This window comes from Herpailurus yagouaroundi, unplaced genomic scaffold (assembly GCF_014898765.1).
Source record: "Herpailurus yagouaroundi ecotype Mexico unplaced genomic scaffold, PumYag 163, whole genome shotgun sequence".
NCBI lineage: Eukaryota > Metazoa > Chordata > Mammalia > Carnivora > Felidae > Herpailurus > Herpailurus yagouaroundi.
This window is the reverse complement of record NW_024412404.1, coordinates 36,409,821-36,431,586: the sequence shown is the minus strand read 5'-3', so window position 1 is coordinate 36,431,586 and position 21,766 is coordinate 36,409,821. Positions and strand designations below refer to the sequence as shown.

Below are 21,766 nucleotides of genomic sequence, written 5' to 3'. Positions count from 1 at the left end.
GCTTCTTAAGGATTTTGATAAACTTGGCCCATGAAAGCTGTGCTTGGAGCATCCCCAGAGATGCTGGATCCAGGGTAGAGGTGGGTTTCTGCAACCCTTCCCAGATTTATCTCAGAGACTGGTTGAGGGACTTCTGTCTGTGGCCAGGGAGAAGCTCACCCCGGAGGAATTATTTCTCTCCTGGGGTCATCTTTCCTGAGATCAATTGTTCCTTCAGACTGAGAACTGGTTAGGAAACGGGAACCTTGAGTTCTAAATCTGGTTCTACCATTAAACCCACTGCTGATGACCTAGGGCGAGTCATTTCATGTCCTTGTGCCCTCCGTTTTCCATCTGCAAGGTGGAGACAGTCGTGTCTGGCACAGGTAGCTGAGGACACTGAAGGGAACAAATGAGAACAAGTTAAAAACTTCTGAGGCACTGGGTGGTGCGAGAACTCCAAATAACCCTTGGCTTCTTGGATGAGGACGGAGCGGTTTGGGTCTGGTACTCAGGGAGGTTTCCTGCAAGTTGAACTTGGGAGAGGGCTGGAGAGGCCCAGCAAGGCTGGGGGGCAGGAGAGGCTGTCAAGCTCACTTTGGTTGTCATGGCAGCCTCATCTGTGGGGCTATTTTTATTCAAGCTGAAGAGCAGGTAGGGTGTGTTGGGGAGGGGAAGGAAAGAGCCGTCATCTTTCGCTTTAAAGCAAAACAAAACTAACACTTTGACCAGTTCATTTAGAGTCACTGGGTGGGGGCTGGATAGAGATCTGAGAGTCCTGAGGTCTCCTCTTCTCCCGTCCAGCACCCTTATCCTGAACTTGAAGGGGGGCCAGGGGAATTAACCTGGTGAAGGAAGGAACAAGGACTCCTTACCTATGTGAGCTGGAGAAGACTGGCGTTGATGTACAGTAGAGTCCTGATCAGAACCCTCTACCTTGCGCTGCATATCCACCGGCGTGTAATGAACCTGGGCCACCTCAGGAATCTGCGGCTGGCACAGAACATCTGGATGGCAAAGCGGGTTGAATGCGACAGGTGAGCTGGCCTGTGTTGGGAAAGTCAGCAACACCGACCACCTCAGGAAGTCAGCCTGGGTTTATGGGAGGAGTGGACTCATTCCTGCTCCTCCTTTCTATTGCTTTCTCCTTGTTTCCAGGGAGGCAGAGAGGCCACCATGAGTTTATTGAAAGTCTGAGTTGGGGATATGCCCGCAGGACTCCCTGCCTTCCCTTTTTAACATCACGAGGATGAGATGATGAAGGCGACATGGCCAACGATTGATATCACTTTAATGAACTCATTCTAACTCTAAATAATCTCTAAACAATCGTCACCTCCCCCCACCCGACTTTAATGCCAGTAAGATATGTGGTGGGTAAGGCATTCCTCCGACTCCTCCTACCGCCATTCAGACTGATGACTGTATGTGACTCTGTGGGGGGTTGGTGACCTGTAGCTTGGGTATACTTGTCACTGGGTTGGGAGCTTTTTAAGAGAAAGGGGTTCATCGGACAGGAAATTCAGTACCCACTAACCAAGGTGGGTGAACAAGTGGGGAGAAAGACCCATGGGTGATGACTAAAATGATTAAGCCCTCTTGATGTTTGCCAGGAAGCGGGGGGTTACAGAAACCCAGAACCTGAGTCCTGCCATTGCAAGCCTCTCACCTCGCCCCAGAATCCACATGCTCTTGCAGGGAGCAAAGCCTCCTTTATTTGGATGCACACATTTGGAACTTGGGGACGAGGCTAGGCCTCAGGTCTCCCTCTGCGTTTTCTAAGGACATAATAACCATAACCCTAATTTTCTAAGCTCATAGCGTAGAAACAAAATACATGGTAGGAGAAATGTTTAGTCTACTTGAGAATCATTTTTGTAAGCATTTTGTGAACCATGCTTGTGGTATACTCTCAGACATCAGGTTAATTATAGCATCTCATTCGTTCGAGAAAGCGATAGAGCAGGATGTTGGCTTGGCAACAGTTTGTTAGCCTCCAGTTTATGTTTTCTTATTTATTTGGAGGCACTGTTTGCTCCATACTGTTTATGTGTTGGGTGGTCAGCCACTCCCCTTCTTGATTCTGACCAAGATTTACAAAAGAGCTGACATACTCTGCTTGTGTGTCTGGAATTATTTTGAAAAACAAGCAAAGTTCGTCCACTTTTAGGAAAATGAAACTATATTTTCAATCTATATTTTACAGAATGGCCTTTTCTCCTGAGTAGTGTTGCTGACAGGTCTTTGATACACAACCAAAGTCCCTGAAATGGCATTCAGGGCCCTCTCATTCCCTTTCCCCTCTTACCCCATATAGAAGGTACCCCCACAGTGCTTCCTGTAGCTCAAACGCATCATTTGCTGTGAAGCCTTTGTGTCCTTAATCGTGCCTTTACCTCTGCCAGGAAAGTCGCCCCGACCCCCCTGCCCCCATGTCCGCATTCTCTGTGCCTTTCAACTCCATACCTGTCATTTCTTTGGGGATGTCCTTTCTGCTTTGATCCTCTAGTGGCCATAAACTGTGTTTTATTCCTGCTTTTCCCTCATGAGGTTTGTTTGTTTGTTTGTTTATTTATTTATTTATTTATCTATCTATCTATCTATCTATTTTTAAGTTATTCCTGTTCTCATTTGTCTCTGGAGGTTGAGAGCAGCTGTCCTGTGTTTTTTGCCTGAGTGATCCCCCCACTGCCAGGGAAGACAGAAATGTTCTCACCCCTACATTTCTTGGGGGTCCTAAGATATGCTTTGAATATATATTATTCATTGATAGGCAATGACTATATGTGGAAGGAATAAAGGAAAGAATTATGAATTATTTTATTAATTTAAATGGAAAATGTACCTTCTTCACCAAAGGGTCATCTCAGCATCCAGCTACTATTTGAATCAATTAAAGAAAGTTAACCTGCCTTCTTCATCCCTCAGGAAGGTTTTCTCAACTTCTGAAACTTCTGTTCTATTTTTCTTGCACCAGCACATTTTAAACACTTAAAACATAACTTACTTCATGTTGTTGTGGTTATGGTCTCACCACACAGGCTGCTGCTTGCTGGTAAGGGATTCCATAGTTCTGTCATGTTTTTCCCATGGAGCTTCCTCTTCCCAGTTCAGCTGTAAGCTGAAGACCAAGACTGTGGAGGACACATTGGATAGTCCCCAATGGGACCCACGTCTGTCATGTTCAGTAGGTGCTTGGTAGGTCATCTGGAAGCTCAGGCTTCTGAAAGCTTTATGTCAGGCTTTCAGGCATAGTCGTTTTATGGTTTCAACATTGTAGCTTAGGTAGGATGGGTGAAAATCATAATAGTTGAGAAATGTCATCCTGACATTGGAAAAGCCACTGGAAGTTTCTCCAGACTTCAGGCAACTCTCTATATTCCTGCCTCACCTGTGTGATAGTTAAATTTGCGTCCCTGACCCAGGAAGCAAATGCAGAGAGAATATGGCCGCTTTTATTCCCGGACCCCGCTACCTGGGTTTCGTGGCTATTCATGTCTGCATTCTTCCAAGAAATCTTTGAGTTTCTTCACTCTTTCTTTTAACAGCTGCACTGGAAATCTTGGACACAACTGACGATCCTCTCCTATTTCATTCCAGCCCAGGGACACACATTCCCCGGTGACCACAATTGGAGTCGCCCTAATAATCATTTCTGTTTCATGCCATTTGGGGCTATATTGGTAGAAAGCTTTTCATTCTCTGCTGAAATGTATCCCCTTCGTTTCTTTCTTTGTTCACTTTCTTTTTCCTTCTCATCCAAAACTTGGATTCAGTATGTTCATACTTCAGGTCTTTTTCCTCTCTTCCTCCCTTTACTTTACCTTATTTTAAAAATTACTGATGAATTTAGCTTAACAAAACGGGAGCAGTACAGCATAATTCACCTTTCTTCAAACTTCAGTCACGTGAGAATTATCAACATGGCTTTTGATTTATCTTTTTCAACAGTTTTATTGAGATATAATTCATATGCCGTGCAGTTCACCCATTTAAAGGGTAAAATTCAATGGTTTTTTTGGTTTGGGTATATTACATTATCAATTTTTTAAATGTAGCAAAATATATATATTTGCCATTTTAACCAATTTTAAATATACAATTCAGTGACGTTAATGACGTTCACAATGTTGTTCAACCGCTATCTATTTCCATGGTACTATTAACACTATTTTGTGGGTGTCTGGCCAATTCAATTGGTAGGGCATGTGACTCGATCTCAGGGTCATGAGTTCAAGCCACACACTGGGCATGGAGCCTACTTAAAAACAAAAAAAAAACCCCAATATTGTCTTTGAGTCATTTCATGTTTTTTAAGTAAACTTATTTTATTTAAAAAGGGTGTTTTTAGTTTATTTTTTATTTAGAGAGAGAAAGAAAGAAAGAGAACATGAGGAGGGGAGGGGCAGAGAGAGGGAGAGAATTTCAAACAGGCTCTGCACTGTCAGCACAGAGCCTGTTGCAGAGCTCAAACCCATGAACCTCGAGACCATGACCCCAGCCAAAACCAAGAGTCAGACCCCTAACCGACTGAGCCTCCCAGGTGCCCCTACATAAATTTATTTTAAAAGGAAATTTTGGGGCGCCTTGGTGGCTTAGTCGGTTAAGCACCTGACTTCAGCTCAGGTCATTATGTCATTATGTGAGTTCTAGTCCCACACTGGGTGAGCCAAACGTTTTTCTCTTTCTCTCTTCCTCTCTCTCTGTGCCCTTTGTGGGATTCTCTCTCTCCCTCTCTTTCTCTGCCCTCGCTCACTTGTTCCCTCTCTCTATCGATTAAAAAAAAAGAAAAAAAGGAAACTTTGCCACTGTAATTGAAAAACCAGAATCTTTTAATGTTGAAAAAGGTAACTTTAAAAATAAAGACAATAAAAATCAAACAATGGTATTAAGTTTTACTGGATACTTGAGCCTACAGAAGTCTGTGGGGTTAAGGCCTTGTTCTCACCATTGTACCAAGGGAGAAAAAGAAAAGCATGTGAAAGAGCTATTAAAGGCATCCTCTTATCATACCGGGTCTTCTTGATATAGTGGGATTGAAAGAATTGAAAGGGGATTGCTTTCTACCATGTGGTTCAGTGTCACTGAATATTTGCTGTTCACTTTGGAATCATCTCCTGTACACCAGGTTATGTGGGTCACAGTGTGGAAAACACTGTAAAAGTGCACAAGAGCATGGATTTGGGGGTTAAATTTTCACACAGCAAGCACTTGAATGATTTGGACAACTTGCTTAAATTTCCGTGCCCTAGTTTTCACATCTGTGAAATGGGCAGAGTCATATCAATCTCTTCTTAGTTGTGATAAAATGGAACCTTATATGTTAAGGGTCTTGCCTGGTTCCTGGCGTATAGTAAATGCTCAACAAATGTGTATTTTTTTTAAGTTTATTCATTTTAAGACGGAGATAGAGAAAGCACAATGGGGGGAGGGACAGAGAGAAGGTGAGACAGAATCCCAAACAGGCTTTGTTCACGCCATCAGTGCAGAGGCTGATGTGGGGCTCAAACTCATGAACAGTGAGATCACGACCTGAGCTGAGATCAAGAGTTGGACACTTCACTGGCTGAGCCACCCAGGTGCCCCCAAATGCGATTATTTTTAAGAATGATCCTTGTTAGGGGCGCCTGGGTGGCTCAGTCGGTTAAGCGTCCGACTTCGGCTCAGGTCACGATCTCGCGGTCTGCGGGTTCGAGCCCCGCGTCGGGCTCTGGGCTGATGGCTCAGAGCCTGGAGCCTGCTTCCGATTCTGTTTCCCTCTCTCTCTGCCCCTCCCCCATTCATGCTGTGTCTCTCTCTGTCTCAAAAATAAATAAACGTTAAAAAAAAAAAAAAAAAAGAATGATCCTTGTTTATAGTTTTCCCAAAGTTTAGCATTACCTTACAAAGAAAAGTTAGCTTGTGTATTCTGAAGAAACTCTCCAAGATCAGCAAACACCATTCTCTGGCCCTCCTGCAGACTATCAAAATGCCATAGTCCTGACTGAGTGCCAGACAATGTGCAGGAAAAAGACAGCAAACTTAATGGTCTGAAAACTTAATTGGGAAGTAAGAGAGTGCAGCCTTGTGTCAGAGGCCCCTTGAACTTGCAGGATCCTGGCTGGTTCCATTGATGTTCAGTGTCTCTTGACTTAAACCCCATTCTCAGGATGTGCCTATTGGCCCCGGTTGCAGGTCACAGCACACCTAACCCAAGGCAGCATGGCTCAGAACAAGACAGCATCACCAGGCATTGGTGAGCAAAAGCCCACATTGTGTCTCATGAGTTGCAGCCACAACCCCACACCAGGAATAGCAGGTGACAGCTGCTTCCTGCCTTGGACCTATCCAAACACGAGGCCAGACACAGACCCCTGGGGGTGAATTCCCGCTTGCTTGCTTACTTGAGTCCTTCAGGCACATGTTTCCATCTATAAAATGAGAATAGGGTCTTGAATCCTATCTCCTAGTGTTGTTGTAAGTATTAAATGAGATTAAGACTATTAAGCAGTCACCACAGTATTCAATGAATGGTAACTTTTATTGTTATTATTAGTAGGAAGGAATCTGTCACCAATCAATCCTCTGACCTAGTATGAGTGGCTCCACGTGGTGCAGTGGGGGTACAGGTGAATACATATATGCATTTCATTTAAAATTCATAGCTTGAAAAAATGTTTATTTATTTGGAGAGAGAGAAAGAGAATGTGTGAGCATGTGTGAGTGGGGGAGGGGCCGAGAGCAAGGGAGAGAGAGAGAATCCTAAGCAGGCTCCAGGCCCAATGAGGAGCCCAAGGCAGGGCTTGATCTCATGACTGTGAAATCATGACCTGAGCTGAAATCAAAAATGTGATGCTTAACCGACCGAGCCATCCAGGTGCCCCTAAAACTCATGGTGTTTATAGACCCAAATAATGTGTAGACTCCTTCACAGAGGGAAAAAAACCCATTATTCTGACGTTGTTTAACTATGTATGAACATATTCCTTACGCTTAGGCTTAGTATTCTTACGCTTAGTATTCTTTCCCAACTCTGAAAGCAGAACATGGGCAAGATACAAATATAGGTATGAAACAAATAAAAGGCATACTGACTATATTTATTTCATCAGACAATGCTGGTTTATCGAGGAAGCATCATGAACATGGCACGAGGCTGTGGTGCTCACTGATTCCATTGAGGGGGTTGCTGCAGCTCCCCTGTGTTATTTTGGGACTTGGATCTCCCACCGCATTTCTCTATATGAAGTAGTGTACAGGGAAACCCTCTGGTGTTCATGTGGCACAAATGCCTACTCTGCACATTGCCCTGCCCCCTCTCCTCTTTGCTCATTAGCCTCTGACATTCAGAATAGCACAATCTAGCTGCAAAATGATTGCAACCCACCCCCTCCACACACACACGGACACCACAATCCTATGGCAGGACCCAGTTATAACATGGTCATCTAGATAACTTGGAACGTGTTTGCCTTTTACTTTAAAGGCATTATCATCTAAATTTAAGCCCAAGCACAGATTCTCATAAGGACTGTAGGGGAGGATTTCTGGCAGATACCAGTTTGAGAAACATTGATTCACATCCTCCCTAGATCCCCAAAGAATTTGGAGCAGCCTCCAAAATTAAACACAATATTAAAGACAAATAGGCATGACCAAAGACCTGGGTGAGAGTGTTAACAGCAGTTAAGAACCAAAATGATGACCGAACCGTCTGGAAGTAAGGGCAAAAAGTGAAATGCACCATGTTAGCCTGTTCTTGTGGTCTAGTAAGAGAAAACAGGCAAGTTCTCTGAAGAGACAAACTTTTCCTGCCACTGAATCCTAGGAGTATTTGCCACATGGATCCTTTATAGATAAGACTTTGTGTGTGTGGGGGGGGGGGGGGCAGATGTACAAAGGAAGTCTTTTTTTCTATGATTTCTCCAGAGTTCCTGTGGACCTCGTAAAAGCTGAGAAAATATTGTTCAATTTTAAAGCAGTGAGGATACTATTGGTGTCTTAATAGTACTTTACATTGTGCAGGGTCCTTGGGGTTTTCGGAATGCCTTCACTCAAACATTTATTATTTGAGTCTCAGGACAGCAAAGGTGGTATTATGAGGGCACCTGGGTGGCGCAGTTGGTTAAGCATCTGGCTTCGGCTCAGGTCATGATCTCACAGCTCATGGGTTCGAGCTCCTCATCAGGCTTTCAGATCCTGTGTCTCCCTCTCTCTGCCCCTCCCTTACTCATGCTCTGTCTCTCTCTGTCTCTCAAAAATGAATAAACGTTGGAAAAAAAGGTGGTATTATCTTCAAGGTGGGGAGGGGTCACAAGGGATCTGCATACGTACGTGGCAAAGCTTGGTGCCATGTCACTCTGTGAGGTGGGTTTCAGGGGTGCTTATGTCTGGGTTGGCATTTCCTTCAAAGGAAACTTTGGATTTGCTGAAGTGGTTGGCCTGGCCCAGTCTGTAGTACGCTGTGGAAGAGGCAGATGTGGCTGAAGAAACGCAAGCGATAGCGTTGTCAATCAGCGCCTCCAGAAGCAGCCGGCAGAATGAATGGCATCCTGCCTGACTTCCTGAAGTGAATTAGCTGCTGGGAGTGAATTCATTTCAGGTGACTAAATGAATAGACCTACTGGAAGGAATTGTTTATATGCCCCATCTGAATGCTGGGGAATATCTGCCAAGTGCCGCACTGTTAGGGTCAATCTCATTTATGCCAAGCTAGTGACACGATTAGCCAACGGAGTCAGTTGCTGCTTTTCTCTGTACCCCAACCCCCATTATCCAAGTGCTTTCTCATTGTGTAAAATAGGAAAACACGTGGAAGGTTGGGAGGTAGGAAGGAAGGAGGAAAAGAGGGAGGGAGGGAAGAGGGGCCATGCACAATCCAAGGACAGATTTTCTTCTGACCTTTTAAATGCGTTTTTCTTTATATAGTTGATATCCGACACTATATGATTCTATATCCTGCTTTTTTGCTTAACATAATGTCATAAGCTTCTACTTAAAACTCTTTTTTTTTAACGTTTATTTATTTATTTATTTATTTATTTATTTATTTATTTGAGACAGAGCATGAACAGGGGAGGGGCAGAGAGAGAGGGAGACACAGAATCGGAAGCAGGCTCCAGGCTCTGAGCCATCAGCCCAGAGCCCGACGCGGGGCTCAAACTCACAGACCGTGAGATCGTGACCTGGCTGAAGTCGGACGCTTAACTGACTGCGCCACCCAGGCGCCCCTCTTTTAAAATATTTTTAAATGTTCTTTCATCAGTTAGGTTGTTTTCCACTTTTCATGGATACGAAGAGTGATTTAGCAGACATCTTTGTTCATTGTCTTTATCTACATTTTGAACATTTATTTCCCCCCTTAAGAGAGACTTATAGTAGAATTATGTGGCCAAAGGTATGAACACTTTAAAGACTTTCTCTTTCAGGGGCGCCTGGGTGGCTCAGGCAATTGAGAGTCTGTCTGATTCTTGATTTTGGCTCAGGTCATGATCTGGTTGTGAGATCGAGCTCTGTGTTGGACTCTGCGCCGAGTCTGGAGCCTGCTTGGGATTCTCTTTCTCTCTGTATCCCTCTCCTGCTCATGCTCTCTCTCTCTTTCTCTCAAAACAAAACAAAACAAAACAAAACAAAACAAAACAAAACACCAAACCAAACCAAACCAAAACCAAAACCTTTCTCTTTCTCGGCATATGAACACATGCCTTTCCAGAAAGGTCTTACCAGTTTATACTTCCCTCAGCATCAAATGAGAGTGAGTATATTACCTCACCTTCAAAAGTTTCCTAACTTGAAAAGGTAAAATAGCAGTAAATGTAAAATGTTATTTTTATTTTATTTTCATGATCATTAGTGATAATGAATGATGGTTTATTTCTTTTTAGATGGGGAGGTAATTTGTATTTTTTTCCTTGGTGAATTATCTACTTATTGGGTATTTTAAAAGACATTTCTGTGATCTCTTCATATCTTAAGGAAATTAGCCCCTTCGCTTGTTTATTTCTAATTTTAAACCAGTTTGTAACTTGCCACTGGATTTTTTGGTAACACTCTATTGAGATGTAATTCATATAATATACAAGTTACCCATTTAAAGTGTAAAATTCAGCGAGGCTTTTTTTGGTATATTCACAGACTTTTGCAGCTATCCCCACAATTCATTCTAGAATATGTTCATTACCTCAAAAAAGAAACTACATACCCCTTAGCTATGCTCCCCCAACTCCCTAGCCCCCACCAAGCCCCCAGCCCTAGGCAACCACTAATCTACTTTTTGTTTCTATAGATTTGCCTATTGTAGACATATCATATATTTGGAATAAAAAAATATGTGGTCTTTTGTGACTGGCTTCTTTCACTCAGTATGTTTTCAATGTCAATATTTTATTCCTTTTTATGACTGAATAATATACCATGTTTTGTCTATCCATTCATCAGCTGAGGGACAATTGGGTTGTTTCCAATTTGACTATTATGTATGACTAATGCCACTAAAACAATATGATTTAGATTTTAGGTTTTTAAAATGTTTTTTACTGAAGTTTTAAATTCATACCAACCCTATTGCTTGTTTGGATTGTATTTCTTTTGTTGTTTAAGATTAATAAGTCTTTTCCCGAGCCAATGTTAAATTTTCACCTGTATTTTCATCTTTTTAATTTTAAAAATCTGTTTTATTGTTCACTTCAGCCTATAATCCATATAAACTTTATTTGGAGGTATGTGAGAATTAGGAAGCATCGCAATAGTCCCTCTGTTTTCCCATCCCCACCCCAAAATAGCTAAATTTTCCCAGCACCATTTCCTGAGTCATTCTTCTCACCAACCATTTTCTTTATACTGATTTTTAATGCTTTCTTTATCACATATTAAGTTTTTATGAGAATGAAGCTTGGTTTTTGGGTTATCCATTGAATTTAATTGCTGTTTAATTTTTTTTATAAATGTAATCTAAAATAGGAGTACACTTTATTGTTTCTTAAACTTTAGTAAGAGACATAAAACATATATAATCTATGATTATTGATTTAGTCAGATTTTCTTCTTATTTTAAGACCGTTTTGGCAATTAATATTTTTCTATAAAAATTGTACTGAAATCTAAAAAATTCTTAGCATGGAATTCACATCAGTGTGTTTCTAAAATTCTCCATATCTTTTATTATCCTGTCTTTCTCATTGGCATATTTGTATTTTCTCTGCTCTTTCCTTAATATTATTTAGTAGAGCTCTGACTCTTTGGCTAGCTGACTAATAATAGATCAGTAATTTGGGAGAAATGACATGTTCTTCTTTCTTGAAGCACTGGTAGACTGTACAATGGGTCTGTCCCAAGAAGCTTGTACCTGTATTGTAAATTAGACTAGAGAATTGGCAAAAGTTGGTGCCTGGGACTCGGCCGCTCAGGGTAGCATCTAAACAATTCTGGAGCAATTCTGGGGAGCCTCTTGCAGTTTAAAGTAACTGATTGGAGGGGTGCCTGGGTGGCTCAGTCCATTAAGTCTCCGACTTCGGCTCAGGTCACGATCTCCAGGTTTTTGGGTTTGAGTCCCACATCCGGCTCTGTGCTGACAGCTCAAAGCCTGGAGCCTGCTTTCTATCCTGTGTCTCCCTCTCTCTCTGCTCCTCCCCTGCTTGCACTCTCCTTCTCTCTCAAAAATAAAATATATTAAAATAATAATAATAATAATAATAATAAAGTAGCTGATTGAGTGTTTTAACTCAATGAGGTTATTTTCTTTTCCAAGAAGAACCTCAGAAATGAAAAAAAAAATGGGATAGTTCAGGCATCTAATAATAAAATATTGAAGCTTGAGGTGATATTATATAATTACTCAGAAGAAGAATATTAATCATCACTGATCTTTTTGGCTCTTTCCTTCACAAGGTCCCTTGGTGGCTGAGAGTTGCTTGGGTGGCATGTACAACTCTGTCCATGGGACTGGGTCCTGGCTGTTCTAGAAGTAACCAATCAAGGACAGAAGGCTATCAGGAAGGACAGATCCAGTGGAGAAAATGGCAGCCTCAGTTAATGGGTCTTGGAGAGCAGGGAGGCAGGGACATTACTCCAGTTAGCCTTGGAGGGGGATAATTAGCACTGAGAAGGGAGTCAGTAGGATTGGCAAGGACAGGAGAGATACAGAAGATCGTTGGCTCTGATGGCTAGTGAAAAATAGTATCACCCCCCCCCCCCCCGCCCCGCTTAAAACACCCAGAGTCCTTTGCCTCGTCTGTCAGCACTAAATTCTGCTTGGATTCCTGTTGTGCAAGCAAGGTCAGAGATCTGGCCGCCTCCGGCAGACCTTGTGGAATAGTGAGTCTTGAGAGAAATCACAGAGAGGGGAAGAGCAGCAGGAATCTGCCTCACTGTCTGTCACAGTCTGGGGCCGTGCATAGACATCTGTCAGCACAGATGTCAGGCTCTAGGATGAGACCGCTGGCCAAGGCTGTGGGGTTTTTAAGCTGCCTATCTGGGAAACCTCAGCCCTTTGCCCAGCCTGAGCGGGTCCTGGAGGTCGTTGCCCCACAGTTAGCAGCAGTAGGACGTGATGGTGCCTAGTCCCCTAACCCATCTCAGCCTTCACGGTCGTGGGAGCACAGCCTCTTCCCCTGTATGACCTGAGGTCTAGCGTGCAAGCCCGTGGGTAGAGCTTTCTGTGGGACATATCAGTGGCCTGATGTACCAGCCCAGCATTCTACTAGGACTGATTGCCATGAGCTCTGCAGGAGGCCACCTCCTTCCCTGGGAGGTCAGCCTGCAGGAATCAGCGAAGATAACCCTTACCTCTCACTGTACCTGCCCTTTTAGACTGTGGGTTCTCCACAGGCAGGATCGATATCTTATTCATCTTCATGTCCTCTCAGTGCCTGACATGTTCGGCTGCTCTGTAAGTGATTTAGGAGTGAAGAAGAGATGGCCCAAGAAAGGGGCTGGATGAGCCTTCCTTCTCCTCTTAACCATTCTTAACTATTTTGTCCTTCTTTGGGATCTTACAGAAGCTTTGGACTATCTCCAGAGAGTATAGGCCTGTGCGCATGCATGCGCGTGCACCCCGCCCCCCCCCCCCCGAATAAAAATCTTGCACACAGCCTATCAGTTGATGGATTCTGGTTAAGAGCCCCTGCCTTAGAGCTCTGGTAGGTTCCACTTACACCATCTCAGCATCATCTCACTCTGTGCCATGCCCCACACACCAGGACACCCCTCCTCACCTGCCTGAGCCTGTGCACAGTAGAGGTGTTGGCTGTGGCACCGATCTGGAACCCAGTTACACTGACCGGAGATTTGTTGAAAATGAATGCTTGTCACTGTTACTCCAGAGTGGGCACATCGGCTCGTCGTAACCCTGAGGAATAGTGGCTTCCTGGACAGCACAGTTTTTACTTGATGTTCAAAAGATGGCCTTTAAGTGGACAGCTGATGCTTGACCCCACCTGAGGAGAAGGGTTCTCCTTTCCTCACAGCCACTAAAGCCAGCAGTGCGGGAAGTCTGGAGGCAAAGCTTCCAGAAGCCCACCTGTTGAGACTAGACTTGCTAGCCTTGGGCAGCAGCCTGTCTCAGACTTTTTGGCCTTCTTCTCAGCAGTCTTCCTCTTGCTGTCACCCTACCCTTGTGGCCTACCAGGTCATTGGCTTTTCCTCATTAGGTCCTCTTTCATGATTTCCTGAGTCACTCCCTTCAGCTTGTATTTATTTGACGTTCAGAGCCATTTCCTATTTGGTAATGTTTGGGGCTTTCGGGCTTACGGAACGTGCCCAATAGTTCTCCTTCCTTGTGTTCCCATTCAGCGGTGTCCTTTGTTCCATAGATTCTGGCTGTGACTCAGTCACTGACACAGAGGCTGAAGACGAGAAGGGGCCTTCCTACTTGAAGCAGCAGAGCCTACCGCCGCAGACTTCACCTGGGAACCTGATGGTGGTGCAGCCGGACCGCATTCGCTGTGGGGTAGGCGCTCCTGGGGCTGGTGGATCAGTGTCAGAACATGGCCTTTTCAGTGGATGCAGTTGTCATAGTGAAAGGAGTGGGGTTTTCCTGTTGCACCTCAGTGTAATCCCAGCCTTCCCTTGGGATTCCTCTATAGATGAGCTTCCCTGAGAACCCCAGGACCTGGGCCTTGAGCACAACTCACTCCTTTAAGTCCAACAGAGGTGAGCTCAGGAATGTATGTGCCATCGATCTAAGACTGTGAGTTCCTAGATCAAAAACACAGAGCATGTGGCACACATGAGCATTACCGGACACTTATGCCAGCCCTGGAGGTAGAGGCCTGGGTCTATTCCTGCCAGGGTAGTGCTGGGAGGAGGGAGATGGGGGGCATTTTGCGAGCTTGCTTCTCCATCAACCGACCACTGCTGTGCCCCACATGGGTCCCTTGAAGTTGCTGGCTGAAACTTGCCAAGGCTGATTGCTAAAGGGATAAGATAAATGCCAAAGCATAATGTGACTCACATTTTCAGGGTGGGACATGTGTTAACAGGTGACTTGAATGTGATGGCACAATTGATAGTCCATTGTCCTTTGCCAACGTTTTTTTTTTTTTTTTTTTTAATTTTTATTTTTGGGACAGAGAGAGATAGAGCATGAACGGGGGAGGGGCAGAGAGAGAGGGAGACACAGAATCGGAAACAGGCTCCAGGCTCTGAGCCATCAGCCCAGAGCCTGACGCGGGGCTCGAACTCACGGACCGCGAGATCGTGACCTGGCTGAAGTCGGACGCTTAACTGACTGCGCCACCCAGGCGCCCCTGTCCTTTGAATCCTACCATCCTGTTGGTAGTTTTTTATTTCCTTATGGAAAATATGTGATAATTAGTTCAGGGCAGTAAAATACTTCCCTGTGGATACAAGCCCTTTGCTAAGTTTGCCAGCATGGTCTCCTAGAGACAAGAGGGTGTGTGAGCCTTGGCAGTGGGAAGTACTAGCTTCCTTGCACCAGTGAGTGGTTTTCCGTGCAGCCTGAGGCCACGAGGTGTTGAGCAAGGACTCCCTCCATAGAGATTGCAAACCGCTGCTTTGGATGAGATTGAGCTCATAGACATGTTTGGTTTAGATTGCACAGTGTTTTAGCAATTAGGCATGAGAATCTGTTCCCAGCTTCCTTTGAATCAGAATCTGGTAATACCAGGCCTGAGGTGAGTGGCTGGGCCTAGCAGCCCGTTAGATGGGGCATGTATCCCCCAGTCCACTGTTCCCACCACTCACTTTTCTTTATTCTCAGCCTGCTTCATGCTTCCTCCTTGTTGGCCAGATCTTGGTGGGCATTCCAGTGTCTAGGCTGTCCATATGCCTGCCTGTCTTCCCCACACTCTTCTCGTCCTGAGACCTGTGGTCTTTTCCCGAGACCAGGCTAGTGGGCACTTGTGGGTGAAGGCATTTGGAACTGAAGAATGGTGCCCTTGACATGCCTCCCTGATTCTCCAGACTTTTGTTCCTTCTCCCATCCTGGCTTCCAGGATTCTCCTTGTGGCCTGTCCTTGGTCTCTGGATCCTGGGGTGGCTGGACTGGGGTTGGGTCCTGACTGTCAACAGAGAAGAACACACTCATTCTGACTCCCCATGTTGCCTGGGAGAAGGAGCAGGTGGGACAGGGCCTTGGCTGCAGCCAGAGCCAGGTCAACCACAAACGCATCCACATTCAGCCTCAACAGTCTCCAGAAACCAGAACCATGCCTCTCCTTCACCTGTTGTGAAATGGTGGCCTTCATCATGAAGGGCTACTATGAGGACTTTTTTATGTTATGTTATGTTATGTTATGTTATGTTATGTTATGTTATGTTATGTTATGTTATGTTATTTTTTTATTTTATTGTCCATTTCGAGAGAGAGAGAGACAGAGTGTGAGAGGGGGAGGGACAGAGAGAGAGGGAGACAGAATCGGAAGCAGGCTCCAGGCTCTGAGCTGTCAGCTCAGAGCTCAACCAACAGTTGAGGGCTCAAACCCACAAACCGTGAGATCATGACCTGAGCCAAAGTTGGGACACTTAACCTGCTGAGCCACCCAGGTGCCCCAAAGGACTTTATAATAGAATCGTAGGATGAACACTTGGGGATTAGCAATGACTGGAAATCTCTTCTTTCTCCGCTTCTCTTTGGAGGGTCTATCCTTAGCAGTGCAAGTTTTGAGAGGCCCATTACCCACTTAACTAGCACAGTAAAACAAGACAATCACATGTGGCTGGCCCAGCAAGAGATCTTAAAGCAAGGTAAAATAGCTATTCATAGGTTGCTCCATGCCTTAGGAAAATCAGTCCTCCAATAAGGCATTTTTCCCATTTGAGAACAGCATAAAGAGCAGAAGCCAAGAGGGCTTCTTCTGACTGTTGCCTCTCACATTGTGAGGTGCATGTGAGTCACCCCGGGTGTCTTGGTAAAATTCGGACTTTGATGGTTCAGTGGATCCAGGAAGGGCCTGAGAATCTGCATTTCTAATGATTTCCAGTGCTGTTAGTCTGCTGGCTTCACTTTGAGTAGCCAGCCTACTCTCAGAATAGTGCTTCTTAAACTATCTGTGAAGATCCTTTTTATTTTGCTTTTTAAATTTTCTAATTCTGCCACGGGCTAATGCTTTTATAAAACACAATAAAAAAGAAATGCTGTAAAAAGGAAATAAAAGTATGTATGAAATACAAGCCCCAGGTTTTTAAATTATTACATTAAGTTCAACAGACATAAAATTACTCCATCAAATTGCCGTAAAGGCTTATAAATGTTCACTCTCGGTCTTTGTAACTTGTCTTTTTGAGACCCACAGCAGTTGTGCCCAGTGCTAGACTCCAGACCCCACCCTGCTCTGGGACAGCCTCTCTAGATAGAGCTGGGGATCAGGGAGCCAGGAGACCCTCTGCCCAGCACCCTAATAGGGTACCCAGGAGGGAGAGGGTACACTGATTGGTCTCCTGTTGCAGGCGGAAACCACTGTCTACGTCATCGTGAGATGTAAGCTGGATGAGAGGGTGACCACAGAGGCGGAATTTTCTCCTGAGGATTCTCCCTCATTAAGGGTGGAAGCCAAGCTGGAGAATGAGTACACCATTTCCGTGAAGGCCCCCAGTAAGTAGCCCCATCTGCCTCCGGAAATTAGGCATCCTGTTCAGGAAGAGGCCCACTCTTACTTTCTTTTACTTGTCCTGTCTTTATTCAGCAATTGAGAAGACTGACAGCCAACATTTGGATTTGGTTGTCATGTTCTGTTTAAAGGAAAAGGAAGTTGCAGAAATGTGCATGTGTGATGGGGAAAAAATAGATATATTAAAATTTTTATCCTTATGAAGTAAACATATTAAAAATTTTTTAAACTAGAGGAAAGTAGAAAAAAGTCATCAGACTACTATACTGTCTTTTGGCCTTTGTTCACAAGTTTTAACAACAGTTGTTTTCAATATTCTGTTTTTCTTTATATAATCTTATATTTATCCTCTTAGCATTCTTTTACCCTGTGCTGTTACATGGACTTTGTAACTTACCATTTTACAACATACTTTTTCTGTTACAAAAGTAATGTGAGCTCAATACCAAAAAGTTGAGGAATACAACCACCATAAAGGAAAGTAAATAGAAAATTGCCTATATGCCCACCTCAAAGGAAATCACTGATTTCTATATTTTTCTGAATCTGTGTACATAGCTTTGTTTTTTTATTTATTTTATTTATTTATTTTTAATGTTTTTATTTATTATTTTTGAGACAGAGAGAGACAGAGCATGAGCAGGAGAGGAGCAGAGAGAGAGGGAGACACAGAATCCAAAGCAGGCTCCAGGCTCTGAGCTGTCAGCACAGAGCCTGACGCGGGGCTCGAACTCACAGGCTGTGAGATCATGACCCGAGCTGAAGTCGGATGTTTAACTGACTGAGCCACCCAGGCACCCCTGTGTACATAGCTTTGTATAGTCTCATAGGCCACTTTCATTACCTGGAAAATACCTTTGAGTATTTCCCATGTTAATAAATATTCTTTTGCAACATGATGCTTAATGGTTACGAGGTAATCCATTGTACAGATGTATCAGTTTTTAAAGCCAGTTCCTTGTGTTGGACCTATATTTTATAATCCATATTGTTTAAAGCTGCATAATACTCCATTGAAAAGAAGTGTCATCTTTCAATTTTCCATTTCCTCATTGTGTTCTGTATTTACATAATTTCTGATTTCTTATTGTCTTCTTATTCTTTTAAGTTATGATATATTGAGCATCTTCATGCATGCATTTAGGATTTTTTCCTCACGATGGAATCCCTTGAAATGATGGGCATTTTTAAGGATCCTGGAAATAAGGTTTAATTGCCTTCTGAAATATTACTTCTATCAAGTTTGCTATATCATCACCAGCACTAGACATTATCATTTAAAATATCTTTGCTAATTTGATGTCTTTTTAAAGAGTAGCCCATTGTTTTAATTTGCATTTCTTTGATTATTAAAGAGGCTGAATATTTTTCCATGTTCTGTACTTGTTGCATTTCCTCTTTTGTGAATCGAATCTTTGTGGTTGGTGTATTTTTAATTTTTTCTTTCCTCCTCAAAACCCCTTCCTGTGGTGCCGAAGAGAGAGAGCACATAGTAATGACAGCAACAGAGCAAGTGAATCAATTCTCCTGGCCCAGTGTCATGGAGGCAGAATTCCACCTGCCAGGATCTATCCCACCTTGTGCCAACCACTGACCTTTGTATAAAGTGCTTTAAACTCAGCTCCTCTTCCTGTTTATCATGGTACTGGGCCTAGTGTAGTGAACAAAACAGATGAAAATCTTCCAAAGACTCAATTGCAGACCCAGTGAGGACAATTCCTTTGACTCAGAGGCCTCCCAAGTACTGGTCTGCTCACTTCCTACTTCTCCCCTTCCCCTCACTTCTCTGTCCTCCACCTTACCTCCAAAATCTTTCTTCCAGCCCCCAGTTAATTTCTTTACCATTAAGGTGAATCCATGAACACTTTTCCCTGGAAACCTTGTTCTTCCTGGGTGCATTCATGGTGGTGTTTTGTTTTGTTTTGTTTCTTCTTCTTCTGTTTAGACCTTTCATCTGGGAATGTTTCTCTAAAGATCTATTCTGGGGAGTTAGTGGTGTGTGAAACTGTTATCAGCTACTATACTGACATGGAAGAAATTGGGAATTTATTGTCCAATGCTGCAAATCCTGTGGAGTTCATGTGTCAGGTAAGGATGTTGAAAGGAAACCTGAGTTTTCTGGGCACATAGTTCCTTTTCATTTTTTAATTAAAATTAAAAAAAAATGTTTTTAGTTATTTTTGAGAGAGAGAGTGAGAGCACACATGAGCAGGGGAGGGGCAGAGAGACACACACACACACAAAATTCAAAGCAGACTCCCAAGTTCTCAGCTGTCAGCACAGAGCCCGATGTGGGGCTCGAACTCACAAATTGGGAGATCGTGACCTGAGCTGAAGTCAGATGCTTAACTGACTGAGCCACCTAGGCACCCCTGGGTGTGTAGTTTCTGCTCATGGTTCTTCAGCTTCTAACCTGCTGGATGGGAGATAGCTGGGGTTAAAGTCTGACCTTCTTCCCTTTTGTGTTCAGGCCTTTAAAATTGTGCCCTACAACACAGAGACCCTTGATAAACTGCTAACTGAGTCCCTGAAGAACAATATCCCTGCGAGTGGACTGCACCTCTTTGGAATTAACCAACTGGAAGAAGAAGATATGATGACAAGTAAGTCAAAAGGTCAAACCTCAGGAAACCAGCCGTGGGTTGACTCCACTCTGTTGGTTTCAGCATCCAGTCAGCCTGTGCTCAAACCTCACTGGTTCCTTCCCTGCAGCTCATCCTTGGGGGATGATTCCTTCACTGGCTAGCTGGTCTTTCAAATTGTCAATCTGCCTACCTCCACCCCTTGCTAAAAACCCTTTGTGGTCCCATTGGCCTTCAGATCGAGTTCAAACTCCTTAACATGTTTGCAAGCACTTCCCAAGGGGTTCCTGCTGCATTTCTGCCCTTATCTCTCTCCACTCTGTCCCTTGGCTCTGCTCTACGGAAAGGATGAGCTTCTTTCACCTGATGAAAATTCTGCCCTGCCTCTTGCCAACTCAACTTATGGGAATACAGTTTCTTCCTCTCCTCGTTGGCTACCGTTCACCTGGTGGCCCTCTGTTCACCCCCCTGCAGCGGCTTAGGTAGCACTTCCTCAGGAAGACCTTCCTGAACCTTTGGCAGGGCGTTCCATCTAGGTGCCAGGGGCTCCCCTGGCATGTCAGCTGTCCTCTGTGCTAGTTCTCCTCAGCTGTGTCTGTCTTCTCTGCTAGGCTGTCAGCTCAGTGAGGGCAGAGGCAGTGCCTGGGTGGCTAATTAAAGGCTCCAAACATTTGTTCAGTGAGGGAGGAACAGTCTTGTGTGCACGTGTGACATGGACTGCTTGTGTGGCGATGGTCACTGGCCAGCTGGACAGGGTGCCTGTTAGGGTGCTTCTGTGGACACCACTCTTCCATCACATGGCCCAGTAGAACCCAGTTACCCCCTACCTGTGTCCCACCCTTCTTTCTATCTATCTATCTATCTGTCTATCTATCTATCTATCTATCTATCTATCTATCACTATTGGGTTTAGAAATCAATTTTTATGGGGTGCCTGGGTGGCTCAGTTGGTTGAGTGTCTGACTTTGGCTCAGGTCTTGATCTCACGGTTCGTGAGTTCAAGCCCTGCATTGGGCTCTGTGCTGATACCACGGGGCCTGGAGTCCACTTCAGATTCTGTGTATCCCTCTCTCTCTGCCCCTCCCCTGCCCCTGCTCACACTCTGTGTCTCTCCGTCTTTCAAAAAGAAATAAACATTGAGAAAAAAAAGAAATCAATTTTTATGAAAACAAACAAAAGAAAGATTGGTCCCCAACTCCACAACACAAACTGTCTATTTTCTTGGTAGAGTTTAACTTGCTGCATCCAGATATTAGTAGGTGGAGGGGGTCATGGGGATCCAGTGACCTACAGGAATACTTTGTTTCCCATGAATCAGAGGGTTAATGGACATCCTGCAGTTCAGGTGTATTAATACCAACATTCAAAACCTGTCCTAAACAAAGAACTCACTGAATACCATCTTATTAATCCTCTCAGCCCTTTTGAGATAGTTTGGGAATATCTCCTCATTCAAAACTAAGGGCCATGGAAAGGCTAATTAACATACCTAGGATTACTTGGCATACTTTATGAAATTTGGAGTAAGAGCTAAGAAGATGGACTTCTCTTTTTTAATCAGCACGAAGAAATCGTGTTAAAGTGCTATGAAATTTGCAGAGAAGGTCAAAACCTGATTCCCGTTGTATTTTGCGGCTGCTGCTAAGCCTTTAGAAGATCAGCATATTTTGAATTAGTATTATTTTTCAGGATTCTTTGATCCTTTTAGAGAAAAAAGGTAGGATATTAACTGTTAGATTTGCAAATTAATTAACATGTTTCTTCTGTCATCTGAGGGCATATAATCTTCAGTGGTACCTCAAAGGAAGCTGCCAGATGTTAGGTCAGTCAGCCAAGAACTATTGATTGAGTGCCTGCTGGATGCCATGGTAGGCTTGCCAGCTTTGTGTCTATGAATAAGGGTGCCTCTGCCTTCATTTTCATTTGTCCATTGTTTTCCTTAACAATTATTCAGATCAGAGGGACGAGGAGCTGCCCACCTTGTTGCATTTTGCTGCGAAGTATGGACTGAAGAACCTCACTGCCTTGTTGCTCACCTGCCCAGGAGCCCTACAGGCATACAGTGTGGCAAACAAGCATGGCCACTACCCCAACACCATTGCTGAGAAACATGGCTTCAGAGACCTGCGGCAGTTCATCGATGAGTATGTGGTAAGGTCA

The 21,766-nt window shown here is 44.0% G+C and overlaps 1 protein-coding gene across 1 annotated transcript in view; it reads left to right on the top strand.

The window, feature by feature from the left end:
* The window catches only part of PIK3AP1 (phosphoinositide-3-kinase adaptor protein 1), a 112,305-nt gene that overhangs the window by 36,736 nt on the left and 53,803 nt on the right, over positions 1–21,766 (top strand). The window contains exons 2-6 of the mRNA XM_040486913.1: positions 13,767–13,903; positions 16,864–17,008; positions 18,970–19,112; positions 19,495–19,627; positions 21,561–21,757. Of these exons, the coding sequence (XP_040342847.1) occupies positions 13,767–13,903; positions 16,864–17,008; positions 18,970–19,112; positions 19,495–19,627; positions 21,561–21,757 (755 nt within the window). The remainder of the gene's footprint in view (positions 1–13,766; positions 13,904–16,863; positions 17,009–18,969; positions 19,113–19,494; positions 19,628–21,560; positions 21,758–21,766) is intronic.